The sequence below is a fragment of the Platalea leucorodia genome, assembly GCF_965183815.1.
Source record: "Platalea leucorodia genome assembly, chromosome: 5".
In the NCBI taxonomy this organism is placed as follows: domain Eukaryota; kingdom Metazoa; phylum Chordata; class Aves; order Pelecaniformes; family Threskiornithidae; genus Platalea; species Platalea leucorodia.
The window spans coordinates 43,082,208-43,101,667 of record NC_138827.1 but is presented as its reverse complement, the minus strand read 5'-3'; the positions used below and the strand labels follow the sequence as shown (position 1 = coordinate 43,101,667).

Below are 19,460 nucleotides of genomic sequence, written 5' to 3'. Positions count from 1 at the left end.
GAATATAAAACCTTCAGTTATTAGAATGGATTTGGATCCACTTCACACCAGTTTAAGTTACTTCTCTCTAAGGTGCTCTTAAGTAGAGAATTAGACATCTCCTCTCTTGTTGATAGATGCTATGGTGGATACTGAGAAGCTTGTGCATCAGAGAGATTTGTAGTGATAATAGTATGATTTTATCTGTTTTGACAGTGTTGTAGGCTAGATTTTGTATTTTTTGTGTACATCTTCCAATGGCTTCCTAGGTTCCAGGTGTTTTTGTCCCAGATCTTTGGCTTTGCCCAAGTGATGGACAGTCCCAGTCAGATGCATATATATGAACTTGAAGAAAACTTTTACACCCCCCTGCTACCATTAATTCTGTACATAGAGCTCTTACTAGAGCAAACGCACACTACTGCGTTCTCTACTGACTTCTGATGGTCTGCAGTGGCTGAAACTACAGCCAGTATTGGTTTAAATTCCCACTTCCCTCAGCACTCGGAATGAGAGACAGGTAACAAACACCATCAGTCATACCTCCTGACCACACAGGCAGATTCAGCCTTGTGTCTCTGGTGAATACTGTGTATATATTTATAGCTATTTCTAAAGCAGAAGACTCACTCTTGCCAAAAAGCCCTGATTTCAGCACTGGAGATCTGTCTTTCAGGCTCAGATGCCAAGAGCTGCTGTACATTTTCAGGCTTTCCTCAACCACAGTTTTTCTAGTCTACATACTCATTTTAGAATTGCTCATTAAATTTAAGCTGAAAAAGAATGTGTTTAATATCTGTGGAGACCGGATGGTTCAAAAAAGCAGATTTACTTGTGCTTTATTGAGTGATTAATATCCAGCTGGGACAAAATACAGGACTTACATATGAATAAGCTTAATACATGTGTGTATATATGTGTGTATCAATGGATACTGATTAGCATAATCTACACAAAGTTTCTGTGTTCCTAAAAACTGATCTCACAGTTGCAGTAAGACACTGAACTCTACTGAATACCTCAAAAGGTCACACAAAGATATTTCATAGATTGTCCTCACAGTGCTTTAAAGGTCTGTTATGCAGCACTTTTTTAGTGAAATTATGCAGATGCCATTACATGGGGGAAAGCACTGTAAGAGACAGACATAAATAAACTTATCATTCAGAAAAGCCTCTGTAGATCTGGAAGGGTCCCAGGGATATCAGAGGAGGTCCATCTCTGTACTGACCAGTAAACGTGACTAGAACTCTTTTAGCTATTTTATTTTTTGTTAACAGCAGAAGAGGAAATAGAGCATTCAGCTCTCTCCTCCTACATGGAATAAAATCAAACTCTTGTAGATCTCAAGAGCTGGAACCTCACTGTGAAAGCTGAAGAAGAGTTTCAGTTGATTTGGCAGCCATTTGGTCAGTAATTGGCACATGGTCAGTTCTTTCTGATATGTTGCAAAGTGTTCTATAATTATTACTGTCCATGGCCATAACTGAGCAACTTTTACAACTAAAGCTTTTTTCATGTATTTTGCACTCTACCTTTCTCACCTCTCCCTAAATTTTAAGAAAGACCACCTTGAAATTTTATTTTATGCAATATAAGATGACCATACAAAGCTTAGTTTCACCATCTAGAAAGCATGGGAAACCTGCTTTTAGAATGGGTTTTAGTATGTTTTTTTCAATTAATTACGATGGGTTGCCTCATCTTTTTTTACATGGACACATACTATTGAGAAACTATATTTGCTTGTTTGATTTTTTTTTTTTTTTATTTTAATGTCTCCTCACCTATTTTGAGCTGTTTACCACTAGCAAATCTACTTCTATCACCCTTTCTAGGGTTATTTGTTGCAGGCAGCATGACTACTTCTGAACAGAGGCAAAATGGCTTTAGCTTTGCAATCTCTCTCAATTGCTGATCAGGGAGAAGATAAAGCTTTTGTGGGCCCAGGAATGCAAAATGCAATCTTCTTTTTCAAAGTGAGGATGAAACAGAAAGCCTTTCTTGGTTTTTTTTCAGTAACGTGGAGTACAGTATCACTCTTTCCTGGCTTTATTGGCAGCCCAAATATTACTCAGATTCTAAGCCAGCAATATTACTTCAGCATATAAAAAAACCTAACAGCATCTCAGTAAAACATTTTACTATGTGCTCATTCATCACAAAGACCTTTGCTCCCAGGATATAACTAATCAGATAAAAACGCAGTCAATAATCTTTGTTGTCTGCATGTTGGAATGATAGTTGTATGATGAGTTAGATTAAGAAGAAGGGAACCAAAAGCTGATCAGTTATGCTAAAGCAAGTCGTGAACAACTCCATTGAACAACTGGAGATTTCTGTTTGTATCTGAACTAACTCATACAGGTGTAAATGAAATTTGTCTGCCTACGGTCTGCTTGTACTTCAGCATGGAGACCTACTAAAATGCTTGGAGTAAATTCTCTGCCAGAATTTACTAGGCAGTAAATAAGTAATTCTTACAAGGAATAACAATAATGTGCACCTGTTTTGCCACTGCATATGGATTCAGTCTTAATGTCCATTGTTTTTTCTACTTTCTTTCAATCATGTCAACCAATGAGAGTAGTCAGGGCTGAGTATTGCCAGACATCAAACTACTAGATAGAAATGACTACTTCTTTTAGGTTATGAACATTAATATATGAGGGACTTTTTAATTAAGATGTCACAAACAGCCAATTTTTTTATTCCTTTCATGATACTATTAAGAAACTAATTTAAAAGAAAAATTAATTAAAAGGAATGTTCTGCTATAAAAAAAAACCACACTGAATAATTTGCCACCAATTTTTTAGTTAGTTGGGTGAATGACCTTATTAAAAAGATTGGTAATCAAAAAAAGCTTAGGAGTTAAGAGAGGACTTTAAAAATTCATAATAAAATTAAAAATTTTAAATTAAAAATATTTAAATTTAATTTAAAATTAAAAATAATTAAAAATAATTAAAAATTTAAAAATTTAAAAATTAAAAATTTTTAAAAATAAAAATTAAAAAATAAAAATTTAATTAAAAATTAAAATTTAAAAATTCATAATAAAACAGAAAAACTATATTGTCTCTACCTTTAAACAGATTTTAAACAGCTTTAAACAGCTGTTATTAGGAACTTAAAAACTAAAAAGGAATTTTGTATAGTGCACTGATATACTTTCTCTAAAATAGCAATAGCCATATTAGATTTTCTGGTGTCTGAAGTTCTCACTTTATCTATGCAAATTATTTTAATCTGTAGTGAATGTATTTTCCTATTCTGTCTGCAGAAATAAAAAATCCTATTACTAAAAGTCGTTACATGCATTTCTGCCTTTTTTAGGGTGAAGACGGTTTTCCAGGATTTAAGGGTGACATGGGCCTTAAAGGTGACCGGGTAAGCATTTATTCATAGCCCATATGTTCTTAAAAAGTTTAAGTGCTATTATTTTGAAAGGATCACTGAAAGGAACAAATAAATTTAAACCAAAAATAAAATAAAAGCTAGTAGCTTAAATTATTTCTATTCCCTGTGCATGCACAGTTTGAGCCAGAGATTTGGTTCTTGTGAATCAACAATGGCACAGTTGATTTATAAAGAGGAAGAGAATGTCAGTCTTGGATATCCTCTTCACCAAGCTTCTTCCTAGGGCATCTCCTTTTCCAGATTCCAAGATCTTCAGTATTTGCCTGAAGAAAATTAATCTATCCAGGATAAAGTTGTTTCCATTCCAACCTAGCATCTTTCTATCTCTGCCAAAATGTTGTTTATTTAGCTCAACAGGCACTTCCTTCCATAGGAAGTGTTGAGGAGGTTCTAAAAAAACTTCTCACAAGAGGCTCCTAGCCTATATCTGTTGTCTGTATACATAAATAACTGTGAAGATGGGTATCCACATAAGTACTTACAGACATTTTTCTTTCTATGGACTGTCGGGAGTGCCCTCACAAGAATTGAGGGAAGGAAAAATAAGAATACACAGTTTCCAAATGCAGCTCTCTTCAGGCAAGGAGACTGGGCTTTTACACTTGTGAAAGTAATATTCAGTGCCTAATTTATATGTATTTGCATTTATATAATGGACATAAGCAGTGGTATTTTCCTAATTGGAAACTGGACAGGGCTTTGAGCAACCTGATGTAGTTGAAGATGTCCCTGCATGTTGCAGGGGGGTTGGACTGGATGACCTTTAAAGGTTCCTTCCAATCCAAGCGATTCTATGATACTATGATTCTATGATTCTAATCTCTATTTACATTTACTGAAAACTTATTTTCAAGTACTTGTAGGTACTCTCTCTAATACATGCGTAAAGGCAATAGTTCCATATTTATAAGGAGGTGTATTTTAGGGAGAAGTTGGTCAGCCAGGTCCACGAGGAGAAGATGGTCCAGAAGGTCCAAAAGGTCGAGCAGGTCCATCTGGGGACCCAGGTGCTGCTGGTCCAGCTGGGGAAAAGGTCAGTAGCCAGATATCAACATAAATATGTCATTGCCTCATAACATAGATAGAGCCCATGATATTAATCACTAAAAAAACAAGCCTCCAGATCTGCAAAATCTGTAGTTACCTAACAATAGCTTTTATGAGACACTACTACAGCAGACACATTTGAACAAGCATTGGGAATCATTATTTTGTAAGTATACAAAAAGGCATTATAATACTTCATCGGCACATAAGGCAGCTAAGTTCTTATCCCAAATTACATACAGTGCATGCCAACTAAGGAAAATATGATGCAAAGAAAATAGTTGGGCACAAAGGAGGATAAAGGTGCTGTTGGAGAGTGAATTAATATTCACAGTCATATTATGACAAATTGTGACATGAAGATTGTTTTAAACAGAAAACATATCCTGAATAAAAATCCAAAACAGGGTTGGCAAAAGTGAAAGGGGCTGTTAAAAGAGAGGACTGAAAAAAGGATGGTGATATGAAATACAGGGGAGAACAAGCACAAAGGTAAGTACAAATCTCTCTAGAATCCTGACCTCAACAAAAACCACTTGAGATTGATATAGAGGAGGAAAGGAGGCTGAGGAATGCATGTGCGGGTACCATATCTCACTGGGTGAGAGCTCAGAAAAGAAAGGTGATTTCAGCAGTGGCATTTTGGATAACTGGGAAAGAATGATAAAATAGAATAAAACAAAAGTGATGGTTCAGAAATGTGTATACTATATTTCACAAAGTGAGAAGTTGCTGGTGAAAATACTTCCCTTTAAATTTTTTGGTAACTGTGACTTTAATGATAGTTCTGTCTTGAATAAGACAGAAGGTGCATTTTACATTTTTTTCTCACTTTCGCTGTCTTTAAAATAGGAACAGATAGTATTTTCCAGGAACATCCCATCTGTCATCATGATTAATTATCTGTCTTTTTATCTATATACAGTCTTTGATAGTATACATTGGAATCTTAATAAGTATGTGGTACTACTAAAATGGTAACAAGGTTCACAGCTAAAGAGTTTTGCTGGGAAGAAAAAAATGTTTTCAGCAAACTTCGGAACAAACTCTCTTTTCATCAAAAGTTGCTACTTTTTGCAAGTATGTCATTAGTAGAAGCTCAGAAAGATGTTAGGGTTATAATTTGAGCCTAATGTCATTCATAAACTCCTAGAAAAGTATATATCCAGAAACTCAGATCACTCATTACAAAAAAGATTTATTTTCAGGTTCACTTAACTATTGGGAGCTATTTATGAATTAATGTTCTCCACAATTTTGCAAGATATCTCACCAGCTATTAGGTCATTTAATTGATTCATTAGGTCATGAATCAAAGAACATGTAAAAAAAAGAAACTCCGAACTATTCTCCTACATGAATGCAAGTTGAGTTCACACCAGAAAGCCAGTGTACTCAGTTTTAACTAGATCAGCAAAACAGTCTGATATAAGAAGGGTCCTATTATCTTCACCTACAATATATTTGCATTCTCCAGAAAGAACTGTATGTTTCATGGTGATGGTTGTTTTCAGTATTGCTGACCTGACAAAATTTAAGAATGTTAGGAATCTTACAAAAATTTGTATTGTTGTCATGATATCTGCAGAATAATTAATTGACTCAGGACAGCTACAAAATAGTCCATCTTTCTCAAGTCTTTATAACCTAAGTAAAAAAAAAAACAAAGTAAACTAAATCAAACCAAAAGAAACTTTGTTCTATAGTTGTTAGTTTTTAAATAAGAATTTGACTTATTTTTAATTCTTCTTATTCAAATTACTCAGTGTGAATATAGGTTCATGTTTTCAAGCATTTCTTCTTCAGCATGACATATATGGGACACTCAAAGTCTCAAAAGTCCAGAATCTGAAGCCCTAAATATCAAAAGATATTTGAAAAAATAATTGGTGCTGATAACACTGTTAGCTGAGCTTGGAATTGCAGACCCAAACTTTTTCCTTTTCTACAAATATTTATATCTTTTCTTGCTCATTGGAAGTCAAACATCTGTGGATATTCTGTGGATACTTGGCCAGAACAGAGTGGGTCAGAGGAGAATTCTATGATGTTGGTCCTGTGATATTTATTTTAGTGCAAAGACTAGAATAATCTTTGTGAACTTTTAGATCTCCCCACAATGTTAGGGAAGTGCCTGTAAGACCACTTATCAATGTCCTATTCCCTTGTCATTCCCATGACCTGTTTAATGCAAAGGTACTATTCTTCCATAGTAATGAAAGTACAAGAGTAGTCTCCTATTCCCTATGTTCAACTGATGCCTTGATAAGAAAACTCTTTCCCAAGTAGGTCTAGGGCTGGATTTGCATAGTAAAGAAAATGCCAAGTATGGTGCCAAAAAAATGAGGAACATATCAGAAAAGAGCTTATAATCAAAACCACATCCATATCCATACTCAAAACCCAGGCAACTGGGCTTGCTTAATCACAAAATCAGGGACAAAACTTGCAGTGAATTTGCCAAGAGTTTGATACATTGTCATGCTGCAAAACATTTCAATCATTATAATGCATGCAGCTTGTTTCAGTGTTGCACATAACTGGCAGCATTATAATTATTTTCATAAATCAAAGAATTCTTCTTTAATAATTTCTCAGCCAGACACATGCACTTACATGACGATGATAATACACAACATCTTTATTCATGTGCTGCATTTTTTAAGAATAGACATGTTTATTTTGTCAAATTTCCTTTCCCATACAGGTCTCTCCTTCCTCTTTTTCATTATCTAAGGTTACTGTGGAGTACCGTATTATATTGTATAAGCATATCTTTTCCGTTGAGATCTTCTCCAAAATGTGATAGTTTGGAACATGGACTGTGTTTAGAATAGGCAAATAGGCAAATTCTTCCCCAGAGTTCCATCTTTCAAAGACTGAAACTGCTTTCCCTTTCCTCTGAAAGTGGCAAACCGTCACTCATCCTCTAGAGGTCTGAAGAGACCAACTCAATGGGGTAGGGTACTGTATTCCATTTCTAGGAATGGTTAATGTCAGTGTTGATCAGACTGCTCATCCTGTTGTCCTTTCTGAACATAGCAAGGTGGTAATATTTGTTGACTGTTCTCAGCAAATAGTCAGTGGGGTATGATTTATCATAGTCTCAAACAATTTAGAACTATTCAAGAAAAAAGTTGATTCTTCAAATGCCTATTCATGAAAAATCTGTGGAAAACAAAGCAGCCATCATACAGTATAAATTAAAAAGGGTTTCTTCTCACTTAAACCTATTAACACCCTGATTTCTTACAGAATATTAATAGTTTAATGACCTCAGCCCCACATCACAACACTGCACTTCATGTGGGGAAAAAAGACACTGAGGTATTGGCTTTGCTGAACTCATTCATTGGAGTGGGATTTTTATTTAAGTTTAGGGAACTAAGCCCACTGGTGATTAATAATCCCAATGAGAAATTTATTTAATTGAATATTATATTCCATGAAGTATCATCACCCTAAGTTGTGGAAAAAATATTTTCTGTAGAAGTTTGCTGAACCACTAAGGAGGATAAAATAAAATTTAACACTGCGTTCCTATTGCAGGGTAAGCTTGGTGTACCCGGACTGCCAGGATATCCAGGAAGACAAGGTCCAAAGGTGAGCTGTAAATGAGCTGTGTATCTTGTGCTTTGACATCAGTCACGATGGCAGTTATTTTATTTGTGTGTTTGGGGAAGCAGGGTGTGGGCATCAAAGCCAGGGCCATTTTTTACACTTTCTTTCTTGAAAATCTGTTCTGAAGTAAAATCTTTAAAAACGTTGGATCCCTAAGTCAGGCTCTTTAAGGAGCACTATCTTTCCTCTTCTTAACTCTACTGCCTTCAAACCTTTGCCATCCTCTCATGAGTTGTGTTTTTGTGTGAGCATCCGACTGGCATGCATTAAGCAATTTGAAAATGAAGGAACTGCTGATATGCTTGGAAGAGAATGAGCACTATATTGACCACTAATTGGATGCTGATGGTGATGGGAATTTTCTGTGTGGTACAAGGATTACATTTGTGTCATTACTGCTTCTTCCATAGAATAAGCTATATTTCTTTGAAACATACAATTTACAATTTTCATCATGTTTTCCTTTTACTTCTGTTAAGACAAACATGACAAAACTAAACCCTTAGATAATTTATGTGCCTACGTCTATCCTTCAGCTATCTGTTATGTTTTGATTGCGATAGAAAATCATATAGGTGGCTTCTGGTTTAAGTGAAGGCTTATATTTTTAAAACATTTGTATTAAACATATTCTTAAAAAGGTCATCCTAACACAGTTTTAGGAAATGGGCACGCTAAATTAATTGGAAATTAATCTCTTTTGTGAGATTGGCAAGAAAGAAAAAATGGAATAAAAACATAATTCTACAGACATTTCCCTGTGTAGAGGAGGCCATTAGGGAGACATTACATCTCCAGATCGTCTCAAAGATGACACATCTAGGGAAATATCGCAAGTAAAAGAATCCCTTACCCCTTCTACACAACTGAACAATCAACCTGCAGTAAAATCATGTCACATGGTGAGGACAAGGGGTAATGGGTACAAGTTACTCCCAGGGAGATTCCGATTGGACACGAGAGGTAAATCTTTCACAATAAGAACAGTCAATCATTGGAATAATCTCCCCAGGGAAGTGGTTGACTCCGCTACGCTGAACACGTTTAAGACTCAGCTGGACAGGGTGCTGCGCCATCTCGTCTACATTGTGCTAGAAAGGTTGGACCAGATGATCCCTGAGGTCCCTTCCAACCTGGTATTCTATGAAAATCCTCAACTTTGCTCTACTTTGGGATCTATTTTTATTTTCAAATTTGAAATTATGATTTTTTGGAGGAAATACAACTTCCTGGCTGGCTAAGCAAAGTGTTTTTCTGACTCTGGCCTATACTTTGGCCCTTTTCAAGTCAAGTGAAAGAACTATCTGAAGAATGCTTATTCATTGAGCACTGTGTTAGTGAAAACTGTCAAAACCATCTATGGGAAGTATTCATGAAAACTGTTCACCTTGAGAGACATGTTTTTTTCTTGTGTTTCTTAACTCAAAAGTCTGAGATTTCAGTCTTTCTTTTTCTTCTCCTTTAGAACTGTTTTTTGAAAAGTCTAAGATCAAAGAGGTTTTACATTATTCAGTTCTAAGAACAAAAATGATGTAACGCTTCAAACAGAAGTTAATTGATTCTTTTTTTCAGCAAAGACTTGATCAAGAATTTCATTGCATTAAATTCTTATCACATTAACACTGAAAATAGTTCTCAAGCTGAATTCACTGTTTGCACTTCTAATTTCTCACTTAAACTTCCAAGGAAGAGTAATAACAGATACAACACATCAACTCACTAGAGACTTGTTTTGAAACTTATTCACAATCCAGTTCAAATTAATATATGGGAGAGAGAAAAAAAGAAGCAGCAGAAAAACACATTAGCTGTGTAAAGCAAATAAGAAATCTTGTCCCAGCATTATCAAGAAGGTTCACGCCATTCTTTTTGTTGTCACTTATTGCTTTTCATTATTTTTCTTCTGAGAATTGTTCTTAGAGTACTGTCATTATCTGATAATTTTCACTATATTTTTTCTCCTGTCCAGTCCCTCTTGATTAACACAATTGCAAAAAGTGCTGTATATATAAGATATTTACAACCAAGTCATGCCTATTAATACTTGATCATTAGAGTTTGTTTTTTCCTCTGGCCTTTTAATTATAAAGAACATGCTTGGGCTTCACAGAGTAGAATTTTCACAGTTTTATTCACATTTTAAGTTATAATTGGTGAAGACTTAAAAAGAAAGAAAGGAAGAAAGAAAAGAGAGAAAAGAGAAGAGAAAAGAAAAGAAAAAGAAAATAAAAGAGAGAAAAGAGAAGAGAAGGGAAGAGAGAAGGGAAGAGGGAAGGGAAGAGGGAAGGGAAGGGAAGGGAAGGGAAGGGAAGGGAAGGGAAGGGAAGGGAAGGGAAGGGAAGGGAAGGGAAGGGAAGGGAAGAGAAGAGAAGAGAAGAGAAGAGAAGAGAAGAGAAGAGAAGAGAAGAGAAGAGAAGAGAAGAGAAGAGAAGAGAAGAGAAGAGAAGAGAAGAGAAGAGAAGAGAAGAGAAGAGAAGAGAAGATCTCTTTACTTTTCTCCCACCAGTGAATATCAGTCAGGTTTTCATTAAAATCAGTGTCAGTGAAGTTGTACTGCCCCTAAGTCATTAAAGCATAATTGGAATGATTGAGTGAAACAAGATTCATTAAAAGGAAAACAAAAGTAGGAAAAAGAGAAAAAAGGAAAAAATACTTATCAAAGTTTCAAAGAAGAGCACCAAGAAATTCTATTTTAAGTTTTTGTTATATGCATTTTATTTGCTATTAAAATCCTAATAGCAAGCTGCACAGATATAGATGCATTATCACAGCAGGGAGTTTGGCCAGTAGTTTTAGTGGCTGACCAAACCAAACACTGCTTTGATTTTCATCTCCAGTCACTTAAAAGTACATTTTGTCAAGCCTATCACCTCTTTGGCCCCAAGTCCCTCATGACAAATTAACACCTTAACAAGCCTGCTGTCCCTCTGGACCTGTATACCAGAAATAAAGAAGAGAATAGTACCGTTCAGATTAGACTGGGCAGTTAGCAGGAGGACAGGGGAGAAAATGGAGAAGCAGGAATAATGCCTGGAAGCAGTTTCTATCCATAGAATGAATCTCCCCATAAATTCTGCTTATGAGATGAGCATATAAGCACATGTATAAATTCCATGTATCAGTTAAATGAAACTGGCCAGTGGTCAGCCTACAGTGAATAAAGCACCTGAAGTAATTTACAGCTCAGTAAAGTGAAAAGAGGACCATTGTTCAGATGTGGCAACACCTTATAATTATTTTGAATTAAGTTATTTTGTAAAAAAAATATTATACTGTGAGGCAACAAGGCCTTGTTTGTTCCTCTTCATTCCGATAGTTATTTCTAGTGGGCTGTTACTGATAATTTCTTTCCTACTGTTAAAAATGGTGCAGATTTAATGAATACTTTATTGTTTAATAAGATGACAAATAAAGTCCATTCTATACATTGATTTTTTTTTAATGCATTCTGGACTTGAGGCATTATGGTAAGTTAATTTCCAGCTATTCATCAGAGCTGTCATACTTGCAAGTTTGACATGTACAATGTATATATGACTTTGGAGGTCATATGCGTACAAATTAAATGTTGTCTATACTACTGTTTTGCTATTGATATCCTCTGATATTTGCATTGATTTCTTACATAGGGCTCAACTGGTTTCCCAGGATTTCCAGGTGCCAATGGAGAGAAAGGTGCAAGGGTATGATAATTCATGCTTGCATGACACAATTAACTTTTGGAACTCAGTGCTATGGGAAGTCACTGAAATCTAAGGATACAAGCTACTATCTAAAGAACTATAAAACCTGACTTTTCACGCTTATTAACCTCTACAGTTACGTAATAAAGGACATACTGAGACACTAGTTCTCATTCTTTGAGGTATTAATCTAAATATACAGGAAGTCAGACAATTATATGTTTGAAAAAGAGACAAGAAATCACCTTTGCTGAGGCATCTTTTTCTGACAGTAGAGCTGAGTGAGTTGGCAAGGACTATTTTCCTGTAACCCATGAATTATCCTGCTACCACGCAATTTACCCTCAAGGAAATTCAGCTTGTATTTCATAAGTATTCTGATTTGCCACAAGCTTTTTTATAGGCTGAGCTTCGAAAATGCAAAATATACCAGACAAGATGAAGAACATGTACTATTACATATATTAAAAAATAAATGTAAAATGACAGCCTTTCCTGCCTTGTTTACTTGAAGCAGGTGAGGGAAAATGTTATGCATATTCTTCAAACTGTAAAAATGAAATATAGGTCAGAAAGAAGGTCACTGTGCTGTTGTCTCTAAAGCTCAATTGAACATAGCAGAACATGTTGTTAGAAAGATGATGAAATTAAGAGGATGAGTCAGAATTCATAGATGACAGCAACTTAAAGTCAAACTGAAGTAATGTACATCATTGTTCTTAAGAATCCATTTTAATTTGCAGCACGAAAACAAGCAGAAATTCATGATTTTAAGATGAAATCTATGAAATGCAGTTGCGTGTGTTGCTTATGTATGGTTTAAATTGTTCTTGTATTATTTTAGCTAAGATAAAGATATGTTGTTATGGACAGACACAAGCAATAGAACAATGTTCAGTTCATCCTTGTTGGGAAAAATGAGACATGACTGCTAATCAAGATATCAGATTAAAAAACCAAGCAAAATAATAACATCAAAGAGCAGACTTAAAATTATGAAAATCTAATTATACTGATCCATTATCAGGCCTTCATAAAGCTTTCAATTCAGCTAGGTTACTAACCACAAAATTAATACCATCAAACTGCATGCATACTTAAGTATTATGCTGATCATCAATGAGACAATAACTGCTGGTTTTGTAATGTGGAATCGGGTATTATTATTAATCTTGCCTAAAGGGATATCATTGTGTTTTATGCTACCATGCACACTGGTACTAGGAAAGACAGTCATTGTCTCTGAGAAGTTCTCGAGCTGTGTAGCACTTCAAGAACAACACATAATTTTTATTTTGATAAGTGAAATAAAATCAATCTTAAAAAAAAAAAAAAAAAACACCACAAGAAAACCCTCAGGAAAACAGGTGTGTGCATTTAATTGGTTTCCAATAAAAGCAAGCTTTATGCTAGAACATCTCTGATGATTTTCTGTTGCTGTTGTGTTTAACTCAGAGATTAGAAAGTACCAGTCATCAGATTCCCTTTTTTACCTGAAGAATACTCTATTGAGTTTTAAGCTTCTTTGCATTAGAATGCACAGCAATACTAACGCTGAGCCTAAGGAAAGAAATCTATTGAATATGATTAGGAGATATATTGAAGCAAAAAATTAAGGACTAGTATTGTGGCAATTTCTGTATCTCTCTGCAAGTGTGTAGAATCCTGGTAGGTATTAGAGTCCCTATTTCTGTTATAAAAAAAAAAAAGAGAGGCTTGCTCTTTCTTTCCTCTGTTAACCTGTGGAACTGTCCATGGGAACCTGGGAACTTGGTCTTCAAGGCTACTATTACATTGGAAAGGATGCCAAGTCCTTTAGACTGCTGCAGAGGGACTCTGCTTGTTGTGTGCCATCTTCACCACTATTTTAAAGTAGTTTAAAATGTTCTAATGCCTATGACAGAATCTGACTCTGAGGCAAATTTAGTGCATTTAGCTACAAGTCCCAGTGAACTCAGAAAGATAATCAATTTTATCAAGGATCATGATTCTGTAAATGGAAATGCAAAGTAGATACATAAAGATAACATTTAAACCTAAGGGAGTTGCACTTTGCCCCCACTTCAGTAAAAAAAAAAACTTTATCTCACAAATAGTGTCTGCTAAGGTAATTTCTGTGAACTTTTCTCTACAGGGATTACATGGCAAACCAGGCCCCAGAGGACAGCGAGGACCAACAGTATGTACTTTTGCTTTGCAATTTAGAGGCTTTCCTATATTAATTACCTCCACTATACTGTGAAAAATTATTTTGTTTTAATTACAGTATCCAATAATTATCCTCAAGTGCATCTGTGTTAAATTGACAGGGTCCAAGAGGCTCAAGAGGTCCCAGAGGTCCCACTGGCAAACCAGGTCCAAAGGTAGTTGTCATGCACACTGTATACATTGGCTACAGGCTGTTTCTTTCAAATAAAATAGAGGTCTAATCTTTGAACATATTGTTGTTCCTTTCTAGGGTACTGCAGGCAATGATGGTCCTCCTGGCCCACCAGGTGAAAGGGTATGTGAAAGCTATTTATGTACATGTTGTTTTTCCCACTATGTAGGAGTGTGATTTGAGGGTGGGAGGATTGTTTCATTTTTAGTTCTCCCTCTCATGTCTTTGCCCTTCTTTGACCAGAGTAACCAGAACTAACAAAACCTGAATTCCAGTGATGCTTTTCACAGTTATGAATGGGGTAGCTGAAGTTTGCTGAAAGCGTCTTCCAGCTGTAGCTAAGTTTTGTACAAATAGGACACAGAGAATACATACACACTTCGTATTATATCCATGCACTTTGTATATATCCATGCAAATTACAGTTGTACTTACCAGCCTATGCTCTTAAGAATGCCCCATTTACTGCAGTGTACTTCTTGTTCATGGGATTTACAAATCACTCGAGCCATCTCCAGAAGCTTCTTTGTTGAAGCAGCTGATTTTTTTTTGTTCTTATCAGCTAAGAATTCCCTTCAACCTACTTTCTGCATGCTTGAGAAATCCTATTGTGCTTCCTAAAATAAAATTTTCTGCTTGCTATTATATTACCAATCAATACACAAATCCAATATACAGTCAGTCCATTACACAGCAGTATATAGAAAAACAATATTAATAAATCAGATTTGTAATAGCAGCACTTGAAAACCAACTCAGATAGTTTAAGTGGACATGCTCTCTGCCAAAGTATTTTTGCAAAGCTTAAGAACAAACTTTTCTTTCGTAGTCGTATTTCATTAAACAGCTAACCTTTTTCATGTAGAGAATCTATAAATCCTTTCCCAGTACCCACCCCCAGGTCCCAGTGATCTCCAAAAGTCTTACTCCTCAGGAGGGAGTTCCTTGTGCATTTTCCCCTATTCTGTAATGTCAGTTTGTTACACTATTTCCTTGCCGAATACATGCACGCTTGGTGTAACAATACTGGCAGAACAACAGCAAACTGATTTTGCTAGAATGACTAAGCAAACTGAAAAAGGAAAAAGGCCATAGGATCAGACCAAATGGTTTGATTGAGTTGATTAATGGAGATAAGGACATCCATAAAACTGATGATAACAAGAGCATGGTGTGAGTCTGTTCTAGAAATCTCAAATGTTCAGTTTGTGTGTCTGCAGAAAGCAATTAAGGTTAATTTTGTTTCATTTATCCTTAGCAGTTGCCAATAGAGTATTAATAAATGTCTGTCTGTTATACACACATAAAGGAATGCACATGCCTGCAAATCTAATGTCACACTTTTCTGCTTAAGAAAAGGATTCTTTTTCTTTTGACTGGAAGCCATTAAAGCATATGCCAAAAAAATTAATACCAAATACACTGGAAACAAAAGGTTTAGTTTACTAAAAACCTTTCATACTCATCATTTTAGCTCTCATTCCTGAAGCAGAATATTACTTAACAGTCCAAGAGACTGGTTAGTGGAGCAAGACAGTGGTTCTCACAGTAAGGAGAAGTAGGGTAGAACAGAAGGAAAGTTGAGGACTGGAGGACTAGACTGTAGCCAGTACACATGGAAGGCAACACTCCAAGGGAGGCTGCAGTAAGAAGTTGAAAGTACCTCTATATTAAACAAAAGCCAATGTACCAAGTGGAACATGGACAATGGGAATAAGTGGAAAGTTGGGGTGAAACAGGCATGATGTGGCAAGAAAGAGAGAGATGCAGGGGCAGGAGGGTGGGATTCAAGAGAGGAATGAGTTAACTGGGATGTTGGATGTAGAGAAGTAGGCATAGTCCAAGAAAGGAACTGTAGGTTGTTTTACACTGAGGGGGAACACCAGAGGCAGACGACCAGAGGGTCAATAGCAGAGCCTTGTGAAAGAGAAGTTTGCTGACAGCTCCAAGAGGTTATGAGGAAGAGAAGCTGCGGGGGGACTGAAAACAATGAGCAGATCAATCCAAGATGAAGGCATCCCTGGAGAGAAATTGATTAGAGCAAAGAGATGAAGAATCGCAGAGCACCACATCTCATATCACTTGTGTAATATAAGTGTGAGGTATCTATTTGCTTCCCAACAGGGGTGGATTTCAGCCAAAAAATAAAACTGTCATTTCTGCTCCGCTGAGACTATTTCAGGTACCAGACATGTAAACATTAAATAATCTGTCCTGTGTAGCTACTGTTAAAATGAAAGTTAATGACAAAAAAGAAAATGTAATTTTGATAACATGCTGTCAGTATTCTACTGCTTTTTCTCACATAATCCATCAGTCCAGTGGCTTGAAATCTGCAGACCATATTGTGAATAAAAAAAATGCAAATCTTCTTTCCTTAAAAGGTCTCAAGATGTGAGGATCAAAGTACAGTGGAAATTTATGAGAAAGAAGGTGCAACTAACAGTAGAACTTTGAGTTGTGCTCTTATAACCAATTCCTGAGAGAGACCAATTTCTTTCATACATTTTGTACAGTAGCTGAGTCAATTTTAATAGCTTTCCTCTATAAAACTCCTCCATTTTTTTGGAAACTTTATGCTTTATGTTATACCCAGAAGCAAATGAGGAAAGGTCATTTGTTCACAGAGACAGCAGAATGAAAAAAAACCCAAACCCTCATATGGAACATATTTGTGTGTTATGAAGATTTCAGAAACAACCTTACGCCTGTTTTAGAAGAGAAAATAAAAATGACGGATAGTGCAGTAAGGTCATAAAGATTTCTTCCTTTACCTAGCACTTCTTAGTTGACTCAGATTTAGTATTACAGTATAATCGAGGTCTACCCTGGAATAAGAGTCACTTAAGGGCAAATTCTCCTAGGTTGGGTGCAAGGGATCCTCTCCCACAGCTGCATTCGCACACTGCTTCGCCTACTGCAGGAGCGAGCCATACTCTGGAAGTGAGCCTGGGCTCTAATGAATGAGGCTTCTGGAACTCAGAAACAGTTGGCGCTTTATCAGGGGAGCAAAAGGGTAGCATAATTTGGGAGATGTGGCCTCCTGCTTCAAGTCTTTTGCATCAAACTTCAAACCAACATTTCTAACGTATTTTGACAGCTGATGTATTAGCAAAACCAGACATCGTATACCAAGTAGAAGAGGATAAAGTCTTGCACTATATGACTAGGGTACATGGCTCTGCTGTGGGACCATGTAGAATCAATAAGGTTTTTCATGTTGCTACTCTTTGACTTAGCTCACTAAAAACTAAACAGGGAAAATTCTTTTAATAAGCTGACATAGTCCCTTTCAGCATATCAGCAATAAATTTTAAAAGCTGGCCTTCATTTTGTTTGGTGACAGCTTTAGAAACAGTCACATAAGCTAGTACTTTGTGTAAATATCTATGTGTATAGATGTATGTGGACATACATTTACGTACACATGTATGTGTATGTACTTGTACATATACATACGCAATGCACTAACTCACATGACCATCTTTAACTAAATTTGTAAAACCATGCTGCATGAAAATTTTTCCTCTCCATATATATGAGTATATAAAAAACTATATAAAAAAAGTGTTCATGCATCACGTTTGTTTTTTTTTTTTTCCAGCTGTCTCAAGTATTTTTCATGATAGCAAGAATGTTGTGTTTAGTCCCTGGTAACTCTGGAAAGCTTATTCTGTTTGGAAGTTTGTACTGTTGTACTGGCTTGAAATATTGTCAGAGTGTAAGAACTGCCAAAGATGAATGTTGGACTCAAAAAGACCACCAGACTATTAATTAATTCCCACATTTTGTGCAACACAGGAAACAATGTTTCTTACTCACAGTTGATTCCTACTTTATTATGCACAGTTTCAGGGGTCAGACGCAGACAGACTTTATATAAGTAGCTTTTCTTGTCTCTTACTGCGTTCCTACACAGGCAGTATTGGTTTCAGGAAATGCGGTCCAATGTCTATGCATGTGAATTCTTGCTACCAATATTTATGGCAGTGGAGCTGAGGCTTTATACTTATAACCAGATATTATCTACAGAGTTCATATATTTTATAATTGAAGTTCATATATTTTATAATTGAGGCAAACTTTTCAATCCAGTGTCATGGCAGCTAGACTAAAACTTTACGTGTTCGGTTGCCTTTATACTAGGGACCACAAGGGCCTCAGGGACCTGTTGGATTCCCCGGACCAAAGGGACCTCCAGTAAGTATCTTTTTAATTAAGTATGTGCAACAACAGGGATATTATTTTTCATACAATGTTTCTGAAGTTAGTATTTGAAGATTTATTTAAGGGATGGTTTATGTATAGATTACAAATACGCTTATTGAGCTTTAAGGCTAAGACAAGAACTCACATATTCAAAATGATCATTGGTGTGCAGCTCATATGACATTCAGCATAGTATACTAAGCTGCAAATCCTCTAGTAAGTTGATGCCAATGTCCAGGTGACAGACTGAGTTTAGGCAAAATGTTACTTTGCTGGTGTATATTTTCTTTCAATAATTGATTCATTGAGGAAAAAATGAATAGGAAAGAGACGTTCATTAGTAGCAGAAACATGCAGAAGTAATAGCACATTTGAGCTGCTGCCTGAACTAGTTATACTGCTCTTCTAGTGTGTTTCTGCTCATGTGGAGTAAGTACAAAAGCACCAAACTACCTGTGATTTTTTTCACCCATGCATCTGCTATTTTTATTTCCAATGCCAAAACCTGAAATTTCATCAAATACTCCTGTAATGCTTAGGTTTGTGTTAACTTGAGTCATTGACCAAAGAAAAATGGAAGGGAAGTATAGGTACTTTCCATGATTTCTGAGTTTACAGAAATCCATTTTTAACATGCATGCATTTGACAACCTAATAGTAACTCTCCAAGGAATTGCTAACACACATCAGGGAGGACACAAGGAAAATCTATTATTAAAATTATAGTTAGTTGATATAGGAGCAGTTAAGCTGTACTGAAGACTAATTTAGAAAAAAACAAGAGATCAGAGATTCTTACAGCGAATTGCACACTTTTTTCAGAATTAAGGATGGCTAAGAAATGCTTTGATTTATGTATTTTACAATTTCAGGGGCCACCTGGAAAAGATGGCTTGCCTGGGCACCCAGGACAGCGGGGTGAGACTGTAAGTAAATGTACTCTACTGAGTTAGTGTTGTAAACCTCCAAAGGCCATGATTGTCTGATCAAAACTAAAGAAATAGAGACAACAGAGAAAGGGGGAAGAGGCTGGGACTAAGAGGTTATATAACTGTAGTTTTCTTATGGTTGGTAGGTTAGGCATGCAAAAGATTTATTTTGTTTCCATGCTACAAGAG

At 36.0% G+C, this 19,460-nt stretch overlaps 1 protein-coding gene across 3 annotated transcripts in view; it reads left to right on the top strand.

Moving 5' to 3' along the window:
- Positions 1-19,460, top strand: part of COL11A1 (collagen type XI alpha 1 chain) — a gene marked incomplete at both ends in the record, with an annotated part of 161,159 nt that overhangs the window by 82,696 nt on the left and 59,003 nt on the right. For all 3 annotated transcript variants that reach the window (XM_082312409.1, XM_082312410.1, XM_082312408.1), the window contains 9 exons: positions 3,319-3,372; positions 4,328-4,435; positions 7,999-8,052; positions 11,700-11,753; positions 13,888-13,932; positions 14,063-14,116; positions 14,212-14,256; positions 18,280-18,333; positions 19,215-19,268. In XM_082312409.1, the coding sequence (XP_082168535.1) occupies positions 3,319-3,372; positions 4,328-4,435; positions 7,999-8,052; positions 11,700-11,753; positions 13,888-13,932; positions 14,063-14,116; positions 14,212-14,256; positions 18,280-18,333; positions 19,215-19,268 (522 nt within the window). The remainder of the gene's footprint in view (positions 1-3,318; positions 3,373-4,327; positions 4,436-7,998; positions 8,053-11,699; positions 11,754-13,887; positions 13,933-14,062; positions 14,117-14,211; positions 14,257-18,279; positions 18,334-19,214; positions 19,269-19,460) is intronic.